The 24,952-nt window shown below is 38.0% G+C and overlaps 1 protein-coding gene across 3 annotated transcripts in view; it reads right to left on the bottom strand.

Annotated features, from left to right (window-relative positions):
- Window positions 1-24,952, bottom strand: part of Atx-1 (Ataxin 1) — a 43,536-nt gene that overhangs the window by 2,006 nt on the left and 16,578 nt on the right. For 2 of the 3 annotated variants that reach the window (XM_090158779.1, XM_090158780.1), the window contains exons 2-3: window positions 2,491-2,795; window positions 29-1,615 (exon numbers count right to left, since the gene is read on the bottom strand). In XM_090158779.1, coding sequence (XP_090014905.1) covers window positions 29-1,615; window positions 2,491-2,787 — 1,884 coding nt within the window. In that variant the 5' untranslated portion in view covers window positions 2,788-2,795. Of the gene's footprint in view, window positions 1-28; window positions 1,616-2,490; window positions 2,796-11,650; window positions 12,114-24,952 lie in introns of those variants that run through there. The other variant, XM_090158778.1, reaches the window with a different exon arrangement.

A 24,952-nucleotide genomic window follows, 5' to 3' on the forward strand; every position in this document is an offset into this window, starting at 1 on the left:
CAGTGTTTGTTGATTTTTTTCCATTTACCTGAACTTTACTTTGCCCAACTGAGAATCCAAGAATGGCAGACTTCCGATCGGTGGACTCTTCTACTCTGACAATGGTACTCGAATCAATGCTCAAGTCTGGGCTGAGACTGGCACTTTGAAGAAAATCTTCCGTGGTCAAATCCTCGACCCTTCGTAGGCTGTTGTTGGCCAGCTGAATGATGGAGCCTTTCTTGAAATAGGCTGGAAATTGAAAGTGTGTTGTCCCGAATGACGCTCGGTTTTCTGTTGATGTAGGAACAAAATTTGGCACTGGGGGACCCAAGTTATCTTTGGGCAGTTTGATAATAGGGGGCAATGGCGATCGTTGTCTCGAATGCGTGAATGCAGTCGGTGTTGAAAGCCTGGGATACTTGGGAGAGGGTATATCACTTTGATACGTTGTTCGAAGGGGAGGAGCTGATAAAGGAGCATCAGCTAGGACTGAAGATGGAGGCTCTGTGATGGTTATGTTTCCCGGTCGTAGTATACGATGTTTGAGACTACTATCTTTAGAACCTCCAGTTCTTAAACTAGATTTTATACCACCACAGTGTCTGCTCTGTTGATCCAACCCGTTATTTGAGTTCATATCCAGCGGTTTTCCAGATAGTTTCATGGTGAGTGGATTGAGTAGGTGGTTCTTCTTATCTGGCTTGAGGAGCATGGAGCTAGGAACCTTGTCTTTGATGGAGCTGTGCCTCTCGTCGTACAAGACGCTTCCGCCACTCAAGGTAGGTTTGCCGAGTCCACCGCCAGGGTAGGATGACTGGGAACTGATGAGGGAGTTGTGGTGGTGCGCGAAACTTCGAGAATGAGGTAGCTGCAATGTCGATGCTTGGGAAGGATGGTGTCCGCCCGACACCCGAGCTCCGTCTATCGCTGACTGTTGAAGACTTCCGGAGAAACTGTCCACTGGAAAGAACTGCTGAGGCACTAGCCCCGGTGATGATTGAGCCGACAAGGGTGGATAGGGGCCCGTAGGACTATATCGAGGCGAATAGAAGGGCGAAAAGTGATGCGGCGTGACGTGGTTGTAATACGCCGCCATATTGGAATCGGCGCTGCCCATGGAGCCGCGATGGTGAAGGTGAGACGACGGTCCTGGTAACGCGAACTGCGCCGGATACAAGTCGTTGGTACTCGGTGCCGAGGGTATGGGCGGCCGAAAGAGGCTACTGGAACCCGATCCGATGACATTGTCCGCGGGGTGAGCCAGCCCACCCACGCTCGAGGACGCTCCCGCCTGATGATGTACGCCTCCGGGTGAAGAGGGTTCCCTGGGATTGGGACATTGCGGAGCCGACCCGCGACTACCAGTGGTGACGTCCGCCAGCCACGTCAAATGGTCGGCGTTGGTCGGTCCCCCGCTACCCGTCATGGAAATCTTATCCGGCAGACCATTCATCTGGGACTTGGAGAGCTGACATTTGGCGTAATCTTTTCGCGAAGACGATTGACCCTCGCGGCTGCTTTTAGATTCGCTTCGTTTGGACGAGCCGCTCTTGCTTTTGCCTTCGTTGTCGTCGACGCTTTTCCCCAAATAGGGACGCGTCAGCGTTGACGGTTCGTCGTTGGACGTTGATCTCTGTATCGGAAAACAAACAGACAAAGCGTTAAAAATTACGATCAGTCGGTATCTTAAACAGGGTTCGTACGAAATTTTCGGATTTCAAATCCCTGACTTATCCAGGTTATCCCCGATTATTTTTTTGGCAATATCCCTGACCTTTTTGGTAATATTCCTGCAAATTTTCTACATTTTACGTTTTCATAGGTAAAAGCGAGGGGTAAGACTGTCTCTGATAATCTGTACACCGAGTTCGTGCATTTAGCACTGTTAAAGGTACATATTTTCAAGAGTTCGCGAGTTCCATTTAGCACTGTCAAAGGTACGGCAGTGTACACCGAGTTCGCAGAGTGTCTTACCCCTCGGGTAAGAGTACAAAGTTAAACAATATTTTTTAAATATCACAAACTGAATTAAATTTAATAAGATCATACTGAGAGCTGGGAGCAATAAACACGAGGAGAACGCAGCTAGCCTTTAAGCACGCTAACGCCTTGTTGTGTACAAATTTCATTGGACGAGCCTTTACGCTAAACGTTTTACGGAAAGGGGGAAGACAATTTCCGAATTTTCCCCTTCCGACGGCAGCAGGCGCTAAAGCGTCTAACCAATGAAAAATGTATGCAAGAAAATGCACGACTTTTGACGGGTTGCGTTCTCCTTGTGTGGGGTGCTGTGTTTGTTGCTCCTAGCTGAGATGGTCTCTATCTTCGCTCGGGAAAAGGTGCCAGCCATGAGCGCGCAAGAGAAGAAACTTCATTTTCTCTGCGATGCAAAGTTTGTTGGCTAAGAAAATCCCCGACTTTTAACGATATAATTTTAATCCCGGACTTATCCACGTTATCCGGGTTCCGTACGAATCCTGTTAAATCGCGACTGAGTTTCGCATTTACCGTCTTTTCATGACTCGTGACGATAGATACGGGTACTTTGGTGTGTCCAGTGGCGCTTCCGAGTTTGCGGGCCCGGTCCAAATTGAGTACGTTCCAGGGAGACAGGCCCCCAGTCACCACCGCCGGCCCGTAATCGCTCCGAGCGAGGTGAGAGGGATGGTGGGGGTCGTACGGCAGGCCCAAGGTCGAACTGGACGGGTGATGATGGTAGCTTAGCGGTGGTAGTAACGACTGTTCAGAAACGCCGTTGACCGCTGCGCGATAAGCTTCCAAGTGAGCATGGCTCAGTGAGAGCATATGTAAATCTGAAACGAAATTCATACGTTAACAGGGCTCCCATTCAATTCGCTGAAGGACGGACATCGATATAAATAGAGTGAGATTTCAACGCGCTAAATTGAAAAGCGATTTTTGTCCGCGAAAGAACTCGGGCGTCCGAATGCGCTCTAAAAAGCGACATTCGGAGCCCGGGCGGCAAACCGATCGGGCCGAGTTTATAATTAGAATATTTCTTTGGCTAACCTTGACTGGGATTTCCGAAGTGCCCCATATTTTATCTTTCTAGGACTTCCGCTTAAATTTAACGCGCGCGGAAATCGATCCGAGCGCGAGCGCTGTCGGGAAAGCCGCTTTTCGAATCTGAAAGGGTTGTCTTTCACGAATTTCTGGCCTCCGATCCTCCCCACCCTCCAACCGACGCGTCGACTCCATCCCTGCAGACGCGACTCCCACCAATTGGAATTCCAAATTGGGGAACGGTATGGCGCTAGACGAATCAAGGTTAACTCTTCCAAAGCTATTTCTCGGAAACCATAACGGTAATCTTTAAGGGGCTCAGCGCTACGAAAAACCAAGTTTAATTGCATTCTGATCGCGACTGTAGTTCTTTCCAGCGCTGTAAATTAAGGGGGGGGGGGTCAATGTAACACCCTGTAAGTGCCATTAATGCCCCCGTGTTTTTCACCCTAAACTTTTCCAAAGGCGACAGTCTGACTCGTTTTCAAAACTTTTAAGCTTTCCTAGTTATCCTTGGCTAATCCCGAAGTCTATATTTATAAAAAGATTAATTAAACCTAACCGCATTAATCGAACCCGCTTTCACGCTAATCTATTAAGCGTAGCGTAGTGCGCCGTCGTTTCAACACTCTAAAACTAGTTCGGAGTATAAATTTCGTGTTTTTGGGGAAACCCATCTTTGCGTCGGAAAAAGACGCTTATGAAATACTGTTAAGTTGTCCGTCCGTTTTCATCCGCGATATATTCGTCATGGTGCTCGCGTTACCCCGTGGGTTACCTCCAAAAGTGCCTGAGGCTAATTAAATCTATAGAAACGTCGACTCTCCAACAATTTATTTCCTATTATACGCCGATCTAAGTTCCGCATCATATGTTTTTGTTTCATCCCAAGCGGTAATTATCCGAAAACCCACTTAAATTCCGCGTATATATTTTTCATACTATACAAAACATACCAGCCTAATAAGTCCAAAAGTACCCTAAAACGTTTAAAATCGAATTTTTTTCCTTCCATACTGACTTCTGTAATTAGCGCTCGGCTCAGAAACGATTAAAGTATTTTATTTCTCGATTCACTAGGCCTTTTTCAGCTTCGCGCGGAACTTCCTATAGCTTTGACATTGATTACAATACGTAATTACTGGTTGCGGGGAAAAAAGTATGGCGCCTCCGAAGAATGCGTCTTTTTTAATGTTTTTAAAACATTAAATTATTATCTTTTTTATCTCGTTTTTTTTCGCTTTGCTATTACGATGGTGGCGGCTTCTAATTTTTATTATTAGAAATTGCTTATTAGTATATAGCCTACGATAATGGGCTCATTATGATTACGAGATTAATTATTGTTGATTGTGAATGATTTTTCCGGTGTAAGTTTTCATTGAAACTGTTATCGTTAAGAAAAAAGGGTACGTGAATTTAACCTTGCGTTTCGCGTTTCGAATTCAGTGGGTGGATAAATTGTATCTAACCTGACAATCAAGCCGATAGCTGTTTATCCAAAATTAACCCTTAATTGAAACCATTGTTTTGCTCGACAATTTCCCCGCATTTTGCAAACTTCGAGATTAAATTATAGCGAGGGGTCGGACACTTGCCATTATTTTGTACGGGATTTCGTAGAGATTTTGGCGATTTTATCATTACATTTTGAAGTTATTTTGGGATTTCAATGTTAATTTACCATAGAGAGAGCAGAGTTGGCAAGTTTTTGCCATGGGTGAAAAAAACCGCGGTTTTTTCCATCCTAAAACCGGGTGGGAAAATCCATTTGTTTTCAATTTAAGTGGATTTTTAAAACTGTTTGCGTTATAAAATTACCAAAAATGAAAAAGATGGCAAGTTAAACATAGTCTAGTCATCTTGAATTGTCAGCACGCTCATTGAAAATATGAAAACAAATGTTTGGTGGGAGGCAGTTTCTAGAACTAGCTTAATTCCCAAGGAATTCACGAAATTAATAAGCCACTTATTAATTTGCCCAGCTAGCTCAGCCTCTAGTTAGTCATTCATTTATGGTAAATTAAGAAATAGATTAAAGATAGAAACAGCATCTAAACTTCTATTTTGCTATCAAATGTTAAATAGAAAGCACCCAGGAAATTTTGAGTTCTACTACTTATATAATTAATAAACTGAATTTAAAACTATAATTGTTTTCTATTTCTTTAACCTTTTACATCCTAAACAATGCAAATACTACATTTTAATTTTAATTATGTTATTCTTAAGTCATTGAGGTTAAATACTGCCAATTTTCCACTTTTTGCCGGTCTTTTCCGGTTTTAACCGTTTTTTTCCACTTGGCCCGGCAAAAACTAGTTTTAGCCGGGTTTTTGCCAACCCTGAGAGTTAAAAGATTTTGCGATTTTAGACAAAGTGTACGGGATTTTGATAAATGACCGACCCCTCGAATTATAGGGTATATTCTTCTGACGTCATCATAGCTCCAATCCATTGCCATGGACGCTATCTTGCGCAAATTTTTCTCGAATACACACGTATAATGCCAAAAAATATTCGCGACCGAAAACTATCGCTACGCCCTCTTTGGTTCGCCATTGAAACCTAGATAGGTAGCGACTAAAACAGACGCTATTAGTTTTTCCACATCGTAATTCGTAAATTTTAATTTATAAATGTTACTAGAATTTTAACATAATTTTTGCATCTTTGGCTTATATTTTGATAAGTTTATTTAAGAAAAAACGTTCTTATGACTTTTTCTGCCACTAGAATTATCAGAAAATGTTCGCGAATGGCGTTAGTTACGTTAAAAACATCGATTTTTTGCGATTTGAAATATATTCCCTTTAAATTTTGGGAGAACTATGAAGTTCACAGCGTTGCCAGGTCCAGATAATCGAAGTATCGTACCAAAGCCAGAAATAAATCGATTTCAGAAAACAAAACATAGTACACTTGAAATTTCGTGGTAAATTTTAATTTCTATCTGATTATTGACGTTAAACTTGGTCCAAGAAACAATTCCAGTTCAGCCCATTGAAAAAAATCATGACTAAAACCAAAAACTATTATTGAATAACAAAGTTTCTGCCAAATGCAAAAATTATCGCACACGAAATTAGCGTACTTTATAGCAGGGCCCCCACTCAACTTTTAAATTTTTTATAGGAAAAGTATGATTATATTTCTAAAAATATAGGACTTTATAAGACTAATTTTTCAAAATTATAGGACTTTATAAGACTAATTTTTCAAAATTATAGGACTTTATATGATATTTCATTTAAAAACCAAATCTATATTTAGTGAAATAAATCTTTGATTTTCACTTAAAATTAGAAAATATTTAACCATCTTATCACAAAAATATACTAGTAGCTAACCATGTTAACTTTGTATAAGAATTTATCCTATAGATAAATCTAGCAATTTAACTGAGTGGCGGGATTTAAAAAGGGCAAAATATCAAAATTATAGGACTTTTCGGCGAGCTTTACGGGGATTTTGCTAAAAATATAGGATTTATAGGACATTTTTGAAAATATAGGATTTTATAGGAATTATAGGACCTCTGGGGGCCCTGATATAGTACGCCGTTGAAATTATCGTAGGAGCCAAAACATTTCTCTAAATTATCAACGCGTATGATAATTATCATACGCCTGGCCACGCTGCAAGTTCCATCTACACTGTTTTATGTAGAGTGCATTAGGTTTCTATACGATTTAAATGAATTTTTCCACATTATGATTTTGTAGATAGAAATGCTAGCAGAGACATTAAGGTGGTATTTTATCCGTTTATTCCCATTCGACCGAAATCCCATTCGACCGAAAGAATTTTAAAATGTAGCCCAATTGGCGGGGTGATTTGGTATTTTATTTATAAGGTATGTACTATCGAAGATCCATGTTTAGGTTAGGTTAGGTTAGGTTAGGTTAGAGTTGGTTAAGTTTACTATTTCAGTTTTGGTTCAGTTACTTTTCTTGACTAGGTGAAGATAAAAATATAATTCATGCTCATTCCATTTTATTTTCCGCTCCATTGCAAACGACTTCAGTAACTAAATTGAAAACATAGCAAAAGCCAATTTATATAGCAGCGTTCGGTCGAATGGGACACCTCAAAAACCGCCTTCGGTCGAATGGGACTAAAGCATTTTATCGACGTAACCCAGCTCGGGTCGTTTTGTTTACGCGCTGGCTGCTAATAACTGTTCCCATGCATATTCAGAATTAGCCGTTTGTGGTTTTATTTCACGAATCGTACCTTTGCATAAAATGTCTCTCACGCGAGCGAGTACGTGACTGGCTACGTATAAAAATAACAATAATATTATTGCCTCTTACATAAAACGATCGAGTGTACGTCGTTAACTAAACTAATCAAAGTTGCTTTAGCAAACACAGGGTTCGTTTTAACGACCTATGCATTATTTTTCAAAATATTTAAATGTGATATTTACAATATCTTGTATTACATTTTAGTATTATTACATAATTTTATGATTATATTTCGGGGTTGTCACAATATTTTCGAATTCAAATTGCTCGAATTTTCCCCGACCTTTCTCAAATGCAATGTTTACTCAGATTGGCCACAAAAATTTCAGTTTCAAATTCCCTGACCTTGCAGGGCTACTTTCCGCCTATTAGGCGGTTAAATAAACCCCTCTATGACTCTCTTGACCCCTTGTTGAAAAATGCTGCCAGATCGATGCATAGAAAATTCCCAGCTTTGGCAGTATAAAGATAAACCATTGACAAACTAGTTATATGTCCAGTCGCAGCAGCACAAACTCTATAATCGGCTATGTATGATCTTTTATTTAAAGGGCTATTCCCTCAATTTCCCCGACTTTGAAGACCTACTTTCAAATTAACTGACTTTTCTCGGAATTGTAAAATTCCCTGACCTTTGGCAACCCTGTTACATGACAATTGTTTGCTTTATATTTTACTTTTATCAGAAGATAATGAATTTATAATAAATTATTTTCAGTATAAAGGTTATGTTTGAAGTTGAAAAAAATTCTACGTCGGAAACAACACACAATTATAGTACAATTAGCGTCATAAATTTTTTAAGATAATTTATATTCCTTGGTTTTTTAAATTTTCAGGCCTATTTTGCTCTCTGTACTGAGGTACAATCAGTACTGACTTTTTCCTGACCCGTGACAGCCCTGTATTCATATTAAAGTTTCATAAAACCATGTGAAACTAATTGAACACTGATTTTTATGAAATTTCTATTTAGAAGAGCACATTGTTAAGTGCTTACAGTGTTACCTAAATGTCACATTTTTAGAAAAAAGTCCATGTCAGTGGCAAAAAGTTTTAAATATGGCAAAAAGTGACTAATAATCAGTAAATGCATTTAAATTATTTAAATAACATCTTTCAGATATGTAGCATCACTTACATGTGAGATAATGTTTTTCACAAAAGAACCATTAAAAACACCTTAAAGATATATAGCAGACTAATTCAAACTCAGGAAAAATCGTTGAACAGGGTTGCCAGTTTTTTCACAATCAAATTCCCCGACTTTTTCAGATTTTCCCTGACTTTTTTTGTGCCAGGATTTTATATTTTTTAACCTATATTTTAATAAAAGTTTCCTATTTGCAACCGAAATTAAATTCCCGGGAATTTCCCTGATTTTTAGACTAATTTTTAAAATTCCCTGACTTTCCCTGATTTTTAGATTAATTTTTAAAATTCCCTGACTTTCCCTGATTTTTAGACACATTTTTAAAATTCCCTGACTTTCCCTGATTTTTAGACACATTTTTAAAATTCCCTGACTTTTATAACCATATTCAAATTCCCTGACTTTTCCAGGAAATCCAGGTTTTCCAGGCACCGTGGCAACCATGTTGAAAAGTAGCCAAAAGAAATAACTAGATTGGGCTATAATTGAGTTTCTAGCCCAAAACCTGGCAACTAATCCAGTATATTATTTGTCTAAAATAGCACAAATATATTTTTTCTTTGATATGTTTTTTTTTTATTAAAATTGATTATTTGCCACTATTTGGCATATTAGCCAGTAAAAGTATTATTTGCCATGTCGGTATTTACCACTTTTTGCCACATTATTTGACATTTACCACATCGGAACACTGAATGCTTAAAAAAAACTCCGGCAACAAATGGCAGACATTGCAAAATCTACGAAGTTAAATTACTCCACACAAATGTTATCAGCCCGGATTTCTATTAACTATTAATTATTATTAAAACATAATAACATTTGCCCAAAGAAAAACTAAAAACGTTCTATAGAAAAAATAGATAATTTGCAGTAATAGGATTATATGGAAGAGATAGGTTTCCATTTCTACCAGTTTTTAAATTGAAGTTTGCGAAATAATTGGCTAAGCCAACCACAAATAGGGTAAATAAAATGTAGCTGACGAAATTGTGTTTTGTCAAAAACAGGTAAATGCATTTGGTAAAGTAAATATTCGAGAAAATAGTGTAATTATCGAGGGGCAGTTCGCTTCTCTTTCGGGTGCATACTTAATCGGATTTAATCCGATTAAATGTATTAAATCATGTTAATTCGATGAAATTTTTATCCGATTTAATCACAAATTAATCTGTTTAATCACGATTAATTCTTTTAATCGCGAACTAATCGATTTAATCGCGATCTAATTAATGGAATATATTTATTTTTTAATTGTGATTTAATAGTCTTAATGGAGATTTAATCGTCTTAATTAAAGTGACTCACAATTTTAAAAATAGTGACCAAAAAATGCTTTGCCGCTCGAAAATAATAATTTGCTTTCGCTAAATCACTGAAGAGTTCATTTCAATTTTGTTTTTAAATAGTTTAGAAGAGATTTTTTAAAGACAAATAATATTAAAAACGCAAAAATCCAAAAAAAAATATAAAATAGTAACTTTTAGTGAAATAATTAAAACAAAACGGTATTTTAAGTGAGAAACGTGACTCAGCAACGGGCCTGTGATTTAACCATCTTAATCATTAACTCGATTTAATCCATTTAATCATGATTTAATCGATCAAGGGCGCAAACTAAATCATCAAAGTGAACTGCCCCTTTGTAATTATAGGAATATGGTTAAATGCTTTAAAATATAATTGACGTGGTCACCCTAAGAAATGAGGGTAAAATCAGATATAAATTATTTTTTTTTAAATATCCAATATAAATCATACGTATGCAATCGCGATTATAAAAACAGGAATTTAAACTCGTTTTATTGGGCCAAACTTCGAGATGACAAAGAATCCAAACATTCCCATAACGCTTAATATACTTTCATTCAATATTCTATGAAAGAGAAAAAAATCAGTTTCATGAACGAAACGAGCGCAAAAATGTTTGGCGGCGATCTTGGACTCTAGAGGGGTCCCTCCCAGGGGGAGCGCGACAAAAAGGAAACAACCTACTCATCCGAGCTCGATGGAATTTTTAGGAGTCTGTAGGGAGAGAGAAGAAACCGGTCTGGACGCGTCACGTGACCCACCGAAATAGGAGCGCTCCCTTTAATAACCGCGTACGTAAATCGACGGCGGCGAGAAGGGTACGGTTTGCGTTATACTCGGCGGGTTTAAAGTACCAGCTGAGACGGTATCTCCCTCTCGCGTCCCCAGATAAGACTATACGGCGAGTCTAGGCACGAGACTTTTCGGTTGATCCTGTATCGTAACCCCGCTAACTAAAACGAACAGTAGTGGTCCGCACCAGAACCAATTAGTTTGTCAACTGCAAGGGGTTGCGAGGGGGTGCCCCAGGGTGCTGACAAATTTGGCGAATGCCAATTTGGGCAGATATGGGCTTGTCACGCTATCGTAACTTTACAATTCGAAAAGGTACGTTCCCCCATTGTTCGGTGCAGAGTTTTTTATTTTGAATTCGCGTGAGTCACTGCCTTTTAATAGTAGAAGATAAGCCCGGAGAAATTCACTTTGCGCGAATGCCAAAGTGATTGTTAACCGTGTTGGGAAAAGTGTAGTGATAAACAGATTAACGGTGGGGTAGGGGGCAATGCGTGTTAGCAAATCTTTCAACCAAAAAAATTAAGTAGCTGAATTTTGGAGTGGAAAAAATTTCGATTTAACCATTTGGCTCGTGTTAGTGGGTTAAAATATTTCAAAGTATTTAAAATTCGACTTGGCTTGAATAAGAGGGTGGTACGTTGTTATCGCGTTGAAGAATACTTTAAAACTAGGCATACAAACAAATTTGGAACTCAATGAAAACAATACCACGTTTGATTTGACCCGCGGATATCTTTATAGACATTCCAAAGTTATCTAGCGATTCAGGCCAGAAATCTTTTAAGACTTAAACTATCAGTCAATTGAAATTATTTCTCATTATTTAGTACTCGACTGATATCTGCTAAAAAAAAAGTTTCCGCTACTATCAAAATTGCGGAAAGGAAAAGTGAACTACATTAAATTAATATTGCATTCATAAAATCATTTTATAAAAAAAAAGGTCCGAACGCGCCGATCCCTTAAATTTTACAAAACACGCCACAAGTCCCAAATATATTAATTATTTAACATCATGCAAGCTAGCACACAAACAGAAAAATCGATTAGGGAAAGAAACGCAAGTGGACGCAAAAATAAGTTTAACAATGTAAAGTTTAGAATCGAACCGTAAGCAAAAAAAAGCGTTTCTAACCTGGATGTTTAAGTCGTGACCATGTCGTGGTGACATTCTGTCCGAGGACGTTGACGCTCATAATATATCGTAATAATAACCGTAACGTACAACAAGTTGGCAATGCGCGAAAAGCGAGCGAATTGTTAGTCGCGTAGACGAGGAGAATGTGGTCGGTAGTTGCTCGATCGCGATAATAGGCGACGCGCGCGGCGTCTCGATCGGCGGCGGCGAATGACGGGAGGCCTTGGTCGCGGCCACCTTCGCTCCGTTGCGGCTTGTGCGCTGACTACTTCCGAACTCTAGCGCATCAGTCGCTGCTTTATCTCGACGTGACATTTAACGGCGTGGCTGCCAATTAACAATGGGAAAAGGGGGCGAATCAATGCGTATTTGTATAAAGAAAAGCGCCTCTCGCCGGAGTGAGCCGAGCGCGCGGACGGGCTCGGAGGCTAGCACGTGAGGAAACAACCCACAGACTTCGGCAACATTCTCTCGCCTGCCAGCAATTTTACAAAACCAGAGCGCCGGCGAAATTCGAAATAGCCCCGGGATTTCGACGGGTGGGTTAGCCCTCCCTCTCACCCCCCCCCCCGCCTAACAATCCCCCCCTCCCAAATGGAAAGAGTGATAGACATACGCTTACGACGGACGGACGGACGGACGGAGATATTCGCAGAAATAAGGCAGGTCACCGTCGTTTTTAGGCGCCGACACTCCTCTAAATTTCTATAGATGTACGTTTAGTAGTTTTTACTCTGTTTCGGCGATTTACTTGCACTAGGATTTTTGGTGAATTTAGATTAGGGCGTTTACCACAAGCAGGGTTGCCACAGTTTTTTCACAATCAAATTCCCTGACTTTTCCTAGTTTTCCCTGATCATCTGCGGGGATTTTAACTGACTTATTTTGTGCCATGATTTTGTATTTTTTTTACCTATATTTTAGAAAACGTTTCCTATTTGTAACCGAAATTAAATTCCCTGACATTTCCCTGACTTTTATACCCATATTCAAATTCCCAGACATTTCCAAGAATTCCAGGTTTTCCAAGTACCGTGACAACCCTGATAAGTCTATAATGTAATATAACACTTCTTATTTTTCTCGTGGAAACTACTCGCGACATATAGTGGGATTTTGAGATAGTTTGCGTCCGCTCAATCTCCCGTAATCTTTGACGACGACCCGCTGGGGGTCGATTTTCTTTCGGTGATGACGTCACTTTGCGAAACTTTTCCCAAAAGTGCATACTTATGTGGAAAATTATTTACTTTTAATGTTACTTATATCGATAATATTAAGAAAAATTACGATTTAAACTAACGCTTATAACAAAAATGTAGCGCGCCTGTAGAAGCGCTTCACGAGCAATGCAAGGGTGTTTCGGGAGAAGCCACCCCAAGAATGCGTAGGGGGATTCCCATCCTACAGTTTTTTTGCGACCATAGAGAAAAAAATTGCCCATAATAAAGTCGGTGCAGGAATCCGGACATGCTGGGCTGCGTTCAAAAACTGAAATTTTTACACCCCCCTTCTACACTCCCCTCTTTGTATTCATCTAGCTATTCTTACACCCCCCGTTCTTCGGCAGCCTATGATCCGGCACCTTACCCCCTCAGGTGAGGCTCTCACTTAACCCCCCCCCCTCATCTTCTGCCTTCTCCATCCCAATTTATCTACCCCCCCCCCTTCCAGTCGGTCGTAGTAATTCCTTTACCCTTTTACCCGCTAAAAAGCGCTCCGCTCTCTCAAATAACCCCCATTTGATACCGTCCCGCCCTGTTTGGCTACTCACCCCTCCTTTCGCTCTAGTCTTCTTCTTTTCAAAAATGCCGACTATTTAGGAATGGCTGCCTCAAGCGGGTCTCTGTCTGTTTTGGGATCGTATTGATGAAAATTGGTTTTTAGATGAAGAAAAAAAAAGAGTAAAAGTGTGGGAAAAAATCTCTATTCGTTTTCCAAGTATTTTCAACCTGTTGCAGTCCATACCGGATTTTTAGCATTTTACGTAAAATACCTAACGGTGTTTCATATTTATCACTATTTATCGTACAATAAACCTACCCGTGACATTTGCAACCTTAGGAAATTTTCTATTTATAACGATTTGCAATTTAGTGCCCGTTCTATTTTTAACGATTTGCAATTTAGTGCCCTTTCTATTTTTAACGATTTGCAATTTAGTGACTGTTCTATTTTTAACGATATGCAATTTAGTAACTTATATTTTTAACGATTTGCAATTTAGCGCCCGTTCTATTTTTAACGATTTGCAATTTAGTGCCCTTTCTATTTTTAACGATTTGCAATTTAGTGACTGTTCTATTTTTAACGATATGCAATTTAGTAACTTATATTTTTAACGATTTGCAATTTAGTGCTCGTTCTATTTTTAACGATATGCAATTTAGTAATAACAAAAACTGTTTTATTTTTAACATTTTATAACAAAAACTCTTTTATTTTTAACGTTTTAAAACAAAAACTTTTATTTTTAACGTTTTAAAACAAAAACTTTTATTTTTAACGTTTTATAACAAAAACTTTTATTTTTAACGTTTTATAACAAAAACTGTTTTATTTTTAACGTTTTATAGGTGAAAACACCATTAACCCACATACATAATATTGATATAGAATGCCACTTCTTAACTCTAAACAAAATTATAGCAAACTACGCTACAAATGAAGCCATTAGTATGCGTTTTCTACTGATTAAGCCTTATACGCATTATAATTATCAGCAAATGAGATACGTCAAACCAAAAATATTCTCCTTAATTGAGGAAGTTGTGTCTTGGGGCGAATTGACACCGTCCGTATATTTAATGTATATGCTTTATTTCAGACGAAATGAAGGGCAAATAATTAATTTTTTTCTACAATCGTTATATTTTATCGATATGTCGGGACCCCCGCGAGTTGGGCTTTTGGCGCGTATAGATCTTTATTGAAAGGCGGGTAAAAATGCCAGGGTTGAAAAAAAACGGCTTTTTGAAATATTAAAAAATCTAGTATAGTTAAAACCGGTGGTTTTAATGGTGAAATCCACTAATAAAAAAAATGCTCAAATTGCTTATATCTAGCCCTCATTACTTCGAAAATGCTCGAATTGCCAGATTTAAAAATTACGTTTTTGCGCGTGACGGTACCTTTACATTGTGAGGTATAGCGGGCTTATTTACCCGCTTCTATACCCTAACATGGCAGCGTATTTTCACGCGCAAAATAAATTTTAAGATCCCTCAATTGCTTATATCTAGCTCTCATTACTTACTACAAAAAGTGAAGGTTAAGTTTTAGTTTCGTTTTGGAATAAAAAATGCAGAATATTATATTCTGCATTCTATTTATAAATAGTACTTAAAATTTTCAATATTTCTAATTCATTTCTCAATATACCAATCTGGCTGGTTCTTGTCAACCCTGAAAAATGCCTGCCCGCTAACAAAATTTTAATTGATATAAAAGACTAATAAGAAACTGCTATTTCGTTACGTCGTCTGAGACGAAGACGATTTTAAACCCAAAATCGCGAAACTATACACGGGACGGGAAATTCGTCTCCATATAAATTCAAATTTCATAGAATAGGTCGTCATTTTTACCCACCTTTTGATAAAGGTCTACTAAGTTAATTTAAAGGGGAACAGGCAGTAAAAAAACTAGGCCTTTCGAGGTACTGCGGCCAATTTAAAAAAAGGAGCATGTCGAGAATATTTATGAAACGCTCGTAGCTCCATCTGGTAGCGACCGTCAAAAATTCCACAAATGTAATTTATCATTCAATTTTTAAGTCTGTTAGCCCGTGGGTATTTTTGCAATTGAAGACCGCACCACGCGCGGAGGGATATCGTGGTTGGCAAAAAAAAATAGTTCTTGCTCTTGCCAACATTGTTTGCATTCCGACGCCATCCCATACCGGCTCTCTCTATCAAGCCCATTCTCAAAAGCGATCGAGCGCCTGCTTACCCGCTAGTACCGTCAAAGGCGTGGGATACGGTAACCGGCGCCGCTTGTCGGTACCAAGTAACCCGGACTCTCTTTGTAGTAAACGGCAGTCGAAATCGTGCGTGGACTCTCCTCCCGCCACCTGCCCGCTTGAATTATATCCATCAACAAGTAGTCGCTTCCGATAGCCTCCTTTTAAACCACCCCGTCTTTAACACGTGGCGAGCGGGACACCCGATAATGTTAAATACATAAGACACCCGGGGTAAAGGTTCGCGCGTTATAATCTTAATTCTTTTTTTTTAAATGCCAAGAGTGAAAAGTACGCACGTGTGATTTCTGAAGAGCGTATTTTTACTATCGTTCCTCGGGAAAGGGAACACCGTACCTACGGACATAAACGTGCTTTTACGGACGACTTTAACTATATAAACAGAACCGTTTTCGTTTTCAAATATACGGAATATATAAATTGAGAAGAGTTACTTAAGCACTTTGGCAAATAGTCACCTGCGTCTACAGGTAAGAAGAGTTGGAAATTTAAACTAGCCCAAGAAAGCGCCCACCGTCCAAAATGGATTTTTTACCCCTTAAAAAATAAAAATAGACAACAATTTTGGCTATTTCAGGGCTCCCAGCGATTTTTTTTTAAATAATATAGGAAATTTCATAGAAAATATAGGAATTTATAGGAACATTTTTAGCCAAAAATAGGAATTTATAGGAACATTTTTAGCCAAAAAATAGGAATTTATAGGAACATTTTTAGCCAAAAAATAGGAATTTATAGGAACATTTTTAGCCAAAAAAATAGGAATTTATAGGAACATTTTTAGCCAAAAAATAGGAATTTATAGGAACATTTTTAGCCAAAAAATAGGAATTTATAGGAACATTTTTAGCCAAAAAATAGGAATTTATAGGAACATTTTTAGCCAAAAAATAGGAATTTATAGGAACATTTTTAGCCAAAAAATAGGAATTTATAGGAACATTTTTAGCCAAAAAATAGGAATTTATAGGAACATTTTTAGCCAAAAAATAGGAATTTATAGGAACATTTTTAGCCAAAAAATAGGAATTTATAGGAACATTTTTAGCCAAAAAATAGGAATTTATAGGAACATTTTTAGCCAAAAAATAGGAATTTATAGGAACATTTTTAGCCAAAAAATAGGAATTTATAGGAACATTTTTAGCCAAAAAATAGGAATTTATAGGAACATTTTTAGCCAAAAAATAGGAATTTATAGGAACATTTTTAGCCAAAAAATAGGAATTTATAGGAACATTTTAAGCCAAAAAATAGGAATTTATAGGAACATTTTAGCTAAAAATAGGAATTTATACGAACAATTTTGAAAAAATAGGAAATTATAGGAGTATATTGAAATTATAGGAAATTATAGGAGTATATTGAAATTATAGGAATTTATAGGAACTCTGGGAGCCCAATCGTTGATGTTTTCGGGAACATCGGACCTAAGCCAGAGCTAAGCTCTATTTAGAAGGCAAATTTTTCCCAAACGTGAAAGCTGTTTCTAATACATTATTTTTAAAATTATAGGAATTTATAGGAATTATAGGAACTCTGGGAGCACTGCTATTTTAAGGTCAAAGTTTTGCCAAATAGAGTGGAAAATTTTATAAGTACTATATATAAACAATAATAAAACCAAAAGCGTAATCTTTACCTTCTGGACTTCGCCTTGTTTTCATTAAAATTTTCCTCCGTTTTACACTGTTTTTACCTAAACCGCTGGGAAGCTTCAATTTGAGCCAGGTTCGCACTTAAACCTAAAATGGCTAGTTTTCAAAACCAGCGTGAGAAATCGCTTCGTGTTGGTTCGGGAACTTGTAGTGCTTCCACATGCGGGTAATTTTTCCCTTTTTCGGGATTTTCCAACCTTCAAAAACTCTAAAAGGGAATGGAGAACGGGAAAAGTGAGGGAAAACAGCTTTTCGCGGGGGAAAATGAGGGAAAAGTGTTCTTTTCACGGGAAGAAAGGGAACTGCCTATTCTAGTCTACTCTAATTGTCTATTTAGTCCATGTTATGTTATGAGTCACAGATGTAAAAATATTTTTAATACGTTCCTAAAATGCTGGTAATTTTGATAGTATTGAAAGTCTTGATCTATATATCTATTTGCGAATTTTGAGGATATATTTTGGCAAAAATATTCAAAAGTCAGTAATTTCGTAATAAATAAAACCACATATTTGGAATTATTTTCAGAATTAAACTGAATATTTCTATTAATTAGTATTAAAAACTCCCAAATATAGCGAGGTATAAAAAATGGGAATTTCCAAGTAAAAGAAGGGATTTTTCGTTTAATGAAATTATCGCGAGAGGGAAATCTTAGATTTCAAATGTGGAAGCCCTGTCGGGAAGCAACTCGTCCAAGTCGGTTCGCTTAGAATCGCTTTCAAAACGACAAGGCAGGGAAGTAAAATTGCTCGTATTTTCAAAAATAATGGGAATAAAATTCTGAATAATATCGAATAATATTACTGTATGTATAGTAGACATGATTAACTAATTGTTTTGGGATGTATTTTCAAAATTCTGGTCATGATTTGAAATGACTTTAAGCCTTGGCTATAAGCGAACCGGGGTGAAGCGATTTCGCCGGTGTGAACCAAGAATTATCGTCGGCGGTCAAAACTGGCATTCAAACCGACCTAAACTTGGTGACCGTGGTTTTGTGGACACCGCAAAAACCAGCCCAAAAATCCGGTTCCCGTCCAAGCCATTTTCCCCGCCCATCTGGAAACTCTGCGGGTAAGCGGACTATCGGTAGCAAAAAATATGTCGAATAGTTACAACAGAAGTATATAAGATTTATCTTAGGACAGAAATACCCATTTCTCTATATGGCACCTAGGAGCAACAAACACAGCACCCCACACAAGGAGAACGCAACCCGTCAAAAGTCGTGGATTTTCGTGTGTACGTTTTTCATTGGCTAGACGCTTTAGCACCTGCTGCCGTCGGAAGGGGAAAATTCGGAAATTTTCTCCCCCCCCGCCCGTAAAACGTTCACCGTAAAGGCTCGTGACGCTCGTCCAATGAAATTCGTACACAACCCTTCGTTAGCGTGTTTAAAGGCTAGCTGCGTTCTCCTTGTGTTTGTTGCTCCTAGATGGCACGGAAGCCAAAATCCATAACTATATGTCTTAAAGTTTGTCCTTTTATTTAATTATTTATTTGTATTGAAATTTTAACTTAATGTTCAGGGCCTGTTTTCCAACATGGTTATTAATCTAATAGTTCTTTTTATAAAATAACCCCTTCCATCTTGTTGAAATGTTGCCTCCCCGCTTCAGCTGTGGATCCGTTTTCTCTCCCACTAAAGAGTTTATGAACTCATTCTTAGGCATTTGCTGAACTATTCCAGGGCAACATTTCAACAAGTTGGGCAAGCGTAAAGACATTTTATAAAATCAACAATTCAATTTTATTTTGCGCCCGTCCCGAACTCCCGACCTTTAAACTTTTTGAACGGGTTAGTGTGAAATTCGTAGAAGGGGAGTTAGTGTGTAAGAAAGGAACTTCGTAGAAGTGGAGGTTTAGTTGCGATTTTTAAGTAGTTCAGGACTTTTTGCTACGCGTGTTCAGTGGCGTAGCTAGCATGGGTGACACCCGGGGCGGATATCATAGTGTGCTACTTACAAGACTCTAGTTTGTGTAAGTTTTAATTTTTTTCATGGTTGGGTGTCACCCCCAAATAACGCCCAAACGGGTGGCACCCGGGGCGGACCACCCCCACCCCTAGCTACGCCACTGCGCGTGTTGCGTTTTTGCTACAGCGTTTACCTTTCTTACGTACAAATCAGATCTAATTCATTAAAACTAAGACACCGGGCGAAGGCGGGTATTAAAGCTAGTAAGTTTATAAAACAATTTAATGTATTTACAATAAATACTTAAAATATAAACTAAATGCTAATTTATAAAACTGAAAGAATGAAATCAAAATCTTTTTTTAAACTTACAACAGATGTCACATCAATCGACTTTAAATATGGGCGTTTCTATAAGAAAAATTTCTTTACAGGTCCCGTTGGATATAAATGATGTGAAGTTGAGAGTATAACCGGCGGCCAAACTTAATAATAATAATAATCAGCTAGGCTAATACGCGAGGCAAGTTATCAAGCGACTTTTAAAGCCATTAATTCAGGTGGCCGGGTTACAATGCGTAGGAGGGTGGTGGCAAACCCTCCATGCCACGCGAGCCAACAGCTCCCTACACTAACTATTACCTTTAACCTCAACAAGCTTTTATGGACTTAGCCAGACACTTTTCTCGTAAGGAGCTTATTTACTTCTGATTACACCCAAACCCAGTCCGACCGGGTTTCGCTAATCAAATTAGGTAGAGCTCGGGGAAACGGATAAATTAACCCCCAAAATTTCAATTAATCATAAAAAATTCGATTAACTGTTTATTTATGAATATTATCCGCGACTATTATACGATTTTATATGCAAAAAATTAGATTTTATTCGGATAATTTTCGGATATGGATATAAAAGAAATGAACGGAAAATTTCTTATCCGAACGCCGAGCCCTAAAATTAGGCCACATGTTTTGCCCCCAACAAGAAATGAAAATAACGAAAATTGATTGAGAGTTAATCTATCGGTAAAAAGGAGAGGATAGATATTTGTCACCGAATATCTTCCAACATTTGTCGCGGTGACTAACACGCGCGCTTATCTGAAAGACAGATATAATAATAATTAAGGGTATGAAGTCATCCTAAAATTCCCTCGTCTCTTCGCGGTGCACCCCGGCTGAAAGGAGACCACCTATTTGGTTACTTGCCAAATGCACCCAAGAATTACTGAACGAAAATTTCTCTTGAGAGAGAAAAAATGTTTATGTTGATAAATCGTGGTCTGTCTTCTCTCAGTTCCTTGAATCGGGGTTTGGCGTCTTACGTAAGTTGATAGTTTAGTGGAAGGCCCCTGAGAGGGGTACAATTTACACTCTTCGTATCAGGAGCCGACTCCAAATAATTTACATAAATGGCCGCAGTGTATTTACGGTGTGGGAGTCAATGATTGTTACGAGGACCGCCTGGATACGTTAGACCTTGAAAATTATATTCCCCAATTATACAACCATCTTTTTCATAAATACGGATGCCGGACGAAAATAGTCTTTGAACGTGGCACGGATTATTAATAATAAAAAGAAATAAGCACTTTATTCGCTTCCGCATATTTGACGATCTTATTCCCATTTAAACTACTAATGCGGGTTCTTCTCCCGAAAAGTCGGCTTCCGTCCCCTGATTAATTTATAAAGGAAGCCAGCCTTTAGGCGTAGGTTTGTCGTCATTTTCATCCACAGAACGGATTAAGCTCGCGATGGAAAACGCGTAGGGGGGACGTGTAGGTTGATACGCGATAAAGCTACGTCTATACAGGGCGTTTCTAAAGGTTATGCAAAAAGTTTTAAGGAGTTGTAGGTAGAGATGTGAGCCGGTAAATCTACCGGTAATCAGCGGCGCGTTTAGGTAAATTGTGGCACTAGGCGCAGTTTGATTTTGGGGCCCCTTTTTCACAAGGCCATTTAAGCCAAGGGCATATCCAGGATTTCATTTCGGGAATTTTCAGATAACGTAAAGAGTAGCTTAGTATGGCCTGAAAATTTTATTTCATGTTGAAACAAGTGTTGTATGTTATTTATTTTTATAAATTTAATTTTGTTTAAAATATTTATTACAAAAAATAAAGCTACTTAACACATTTAAACATTTCTAACGGATTTTGGTTTTTCGGCTAAAATAGGGGCCTTTGGAGAAAATCGCCACTGCCGGTAATGGTAAAATTACGGTAAATTTCCAGAGTGGTTTTACCGGTAAATTTACCAATTACTTTCATAAAGCAAAAAACACCCAAAAATATTTTGTTAAACTTCAAATAAAAGAAGAAACAATTACATTGGACCAGAAAACCAAATCATTTTCCTGTTAAAGACTCCAAATTCCCGGCACTGTGATTTTACGTTCCATACATTTAAATGTATTTCTAAGGGGTTATCTAGGAGGTTTCTTTAAGTTTAATGTAACCTAAGGCTATGGTAAAATTAAAATATGATTTTAATAATTATTGTGACATCAAACCATTATTTTGATTAAATAAAAAGTTAATGGTAAATTTACCTGTAAATTTACCAGTAATTTTACCGGTAAATTCACATCACTAGTTGTAGGGGTGAGTTGAGAAGTATGCCTGTTTCTTTCCCCATTTTCCTACGATGAGTTAAAAGAGCGCCGGAGAGCTTCAAAGTGCGGCCTACTAGCCCCTGGAACTAGGCTGCAACAAGCGAGAAACCAAGCAACAGAGAAGGTTTGGGTTCGTGTGATAGGTAAGAAATGACTTGGTATACAAATCGAGGTAACCAGCGTAAAAAAGTCAACTTAAACAAAGTCGTGATGGACCGCAATTTCTCATCACTTTCAAACTGCAACAACGGAGCTCACTTCGGAAGAACTGGCGGATATTAAATTCGTGTATGGACCAGCGGATGGCAATGCTTTGGCTGCTCAACGTCTCTACCAGGAAAGGTACCCGAACCGGCGCATCCCCGTCTCACGGACTTTTACCAATGTCCATCATCGACTACGTGAGACAGGCACATTCTGGGTACGTTACTTAATTTTTTACTTTAATTTCTCCGCGACTGGTTCGTTACAAATAGTCCAAGAGCCCATGACAAAATAAGCATGTGATAAGGTACACGATGGGTCAAGATATTTTTTAATAGGCGAAACTATAAAGTCTAGGGGGGCTGAAAAGATGGTAGTCACGTGACTTTTTGTGGAGAACTGAAGCGCCATCTATCCTAAGAAATACGAACCACTATTCATTTTATTTTGCTAATGGCGGTTTAAATTTTGAGTAATAAAATCTAAATTTTCTTATTTAAAGTATTATTATTATTATTTAAACCATCTTAATAGAAAGGTTAAAATTAATTTGCTGTCTGCAGTATCTGAAAGGAATATTTTTTTATTTTCCGTCGCACGGCCAACTATGAACAGGAGTTACCGAATGCATGTTGGCTGTGATATGGTTGTCACGTGATTTCGTTTTCCCATTTTAACAAGTTGGTTATGACCAAATTTACTTTATAGTTTCGCCTATTAGGTTAGTGATTTGTAACAAAGAACTGTTTGTCTTACGGGTCAAAGTGGGGGCTTTCCGGAAATACGAACCACGTGACGTCACTTCCGGTGACCTTGAAAATTGATATGACCCGATATTGGTATCATTCGATTAGTCTCAACGTGCTCTTACCAAATATTGCCAAATTAACCTTCAAATCTGAACCAAACGGCGTATAAGACTAAAAAACTAATTTTGTCTTATACATGTAAATTTGGGAGGGGCTCAAAATTAGTTTTTTAGTCTTATACGCCGTTTTGTTCAGATTTGAAGGTTAATTTAGCAATATTTGGTAAGAGCACGTTGAAACCAATCGAATGATACCAATATCGGGTCATACCAATTTTCAAGGTCACCGGAAGTGACGTCACGTGGTTCGTATTTCAGGAAAGCCCTCACTTTGACCCGTAAGACAAACAGTTCTTGGTTACAAATCACTAACCTAATTAAAAAATATCTTGACCCATCGTGTACCTTATCACATGCTTATTTTGTCATGGGCTCTCGGACTAAAACGTATTTTTAGTTTTACAGAACAGGCAGTAGTTCGACCACGGGTTCCCACAATGTTCAGTTGGTTTGCCGCTTGTTGCAGCCTACTTCCAGGGGCTAGTAGGCCAAACTTTGAAGCTCTCTGGCGCTCTTTTAACTCATCGTAGGAAAATGAGAAAAAAACAGGCATACTTCTCAATTCACCCCCTACAACTCCTTAAACTTTTGGCATAACCTGTTGAAACACCCTGTATACTCCTACGCGTTTTCTACAGCGGGCTTAACCCATTTGTCGCTTGAATCAAATTGGAACGCGCGTACAAGGCTTCTCAATTCTCGCTTTTAACGTTTTATTATTGAGGAACTAAGTTTACACCACCGTTCGAAATGAACACCCACTTGGTTTGTTAATTTCCTTATTAATCCGACCAAATTTCCTATCGTTACGCGTTAGAATCAAAACAGATTTCCATTAATTTTGTTTTTATCAAAATTATTAGTAGCGTTCATTCTACCCACCTAGTTTTGTTTTAAGACGTCATTGCGCCTTTACTTTTTGTTGAATATTTTTCATCCTGTCGTTTAGTTTTACTTTACCAATATAAGGATTGTCGCTCGCGTCTAGAGATGTGTCTAGAAAGCACGCGGCTAGACCCTGGGTGTTGGAGATATATCACTCCGGAAATTTCTAGAAATCGAAAGGACTCAGACAGTCACTAAATATGCAAAATAGAACAGTTTCCGGGAATTTTAATATAATATTGATAGGGGTGAAAATATTTACCTAACATCAATTCATTTTCCCCTTACTTCCAAAGAACGTTCTATAAAAATGAAAGAAATCTCATTCAAGATTTAAATTTCCTACCCTATTCGTTTCCGGTATCGTTATTTTTTGGCGCTTGGATTCACATCTTCATCAAATCGGGTATTTGCGGGAGAAAGTTGTTTTCAAAGATTTCTAACTTTATCCCCGTTATTCCCCTTGGTGGTAGGCAGCCCCCTGAGGCAAGCTACTCTTTGCGGGAAAGCGAGCTTAGCGCAAAACTATATAATACATCAAAGTAACAAACCCAGTCTTTATGGTGATAAAGAAAGTTTAGTATTGAAATAGTTTTAGCAGTGGGATCTATTCTGCGGAATAAGACTTTATAGCACTCAGACTATTTCTAAGCCAACTATTTTTTGTTTTAAATCTTCAATTATTAAATTTAAACTTTAACTGCGCGAAAAGCGGGTTAAAATTTCAAAGTAACGAATCAGGCTTAAGTAAAAACGCTGGAGGATTATCATTTCAAATTACGTTCAAATCCGCGAAATCTCAGATAGCGAAATTTATATTTATATATGTATAGCTAAGGTAACCCACACGAAGATAGTATATTTCGAAATATAGCGATATCGTTATTATAATATTTACATAATCAATGAAGTATAAGTATTTCACTGTATACCATATGGTTTGTTTAAAAATTTAACCAATATATAAGTAAAGTTTCGCCAAAAATAAATTTAAATGGACTTGTATTTCAGTAAAAATGTTATTGCAATGTTGAAAAAATTATCCAAACTTTCAAGGAAATAAATGATAATCTTAGAATTTGTCGTAGATCTAGAGTAAAATTACCTTCAAAAAGTTTCAAATGGAAGTTGAATTCTCTGACTTTCCCCTGACGTTTTAGAAATTC

Source organism: Leiobunum rupestre, chromosome 9 (assembly GCF_980474605.1).
Source record: "Leiobunum rupestre chromosome 9, qqLeiRupe1.1.hap1, whole genome shotgun sequence".
Taxonomy (NCBI): Eukaryota; Metazoa; Arthropoda; class Arachnida; order Opiliones; family Sclerosomatidae; genus Leiobunum; species Leiobunum rupestre.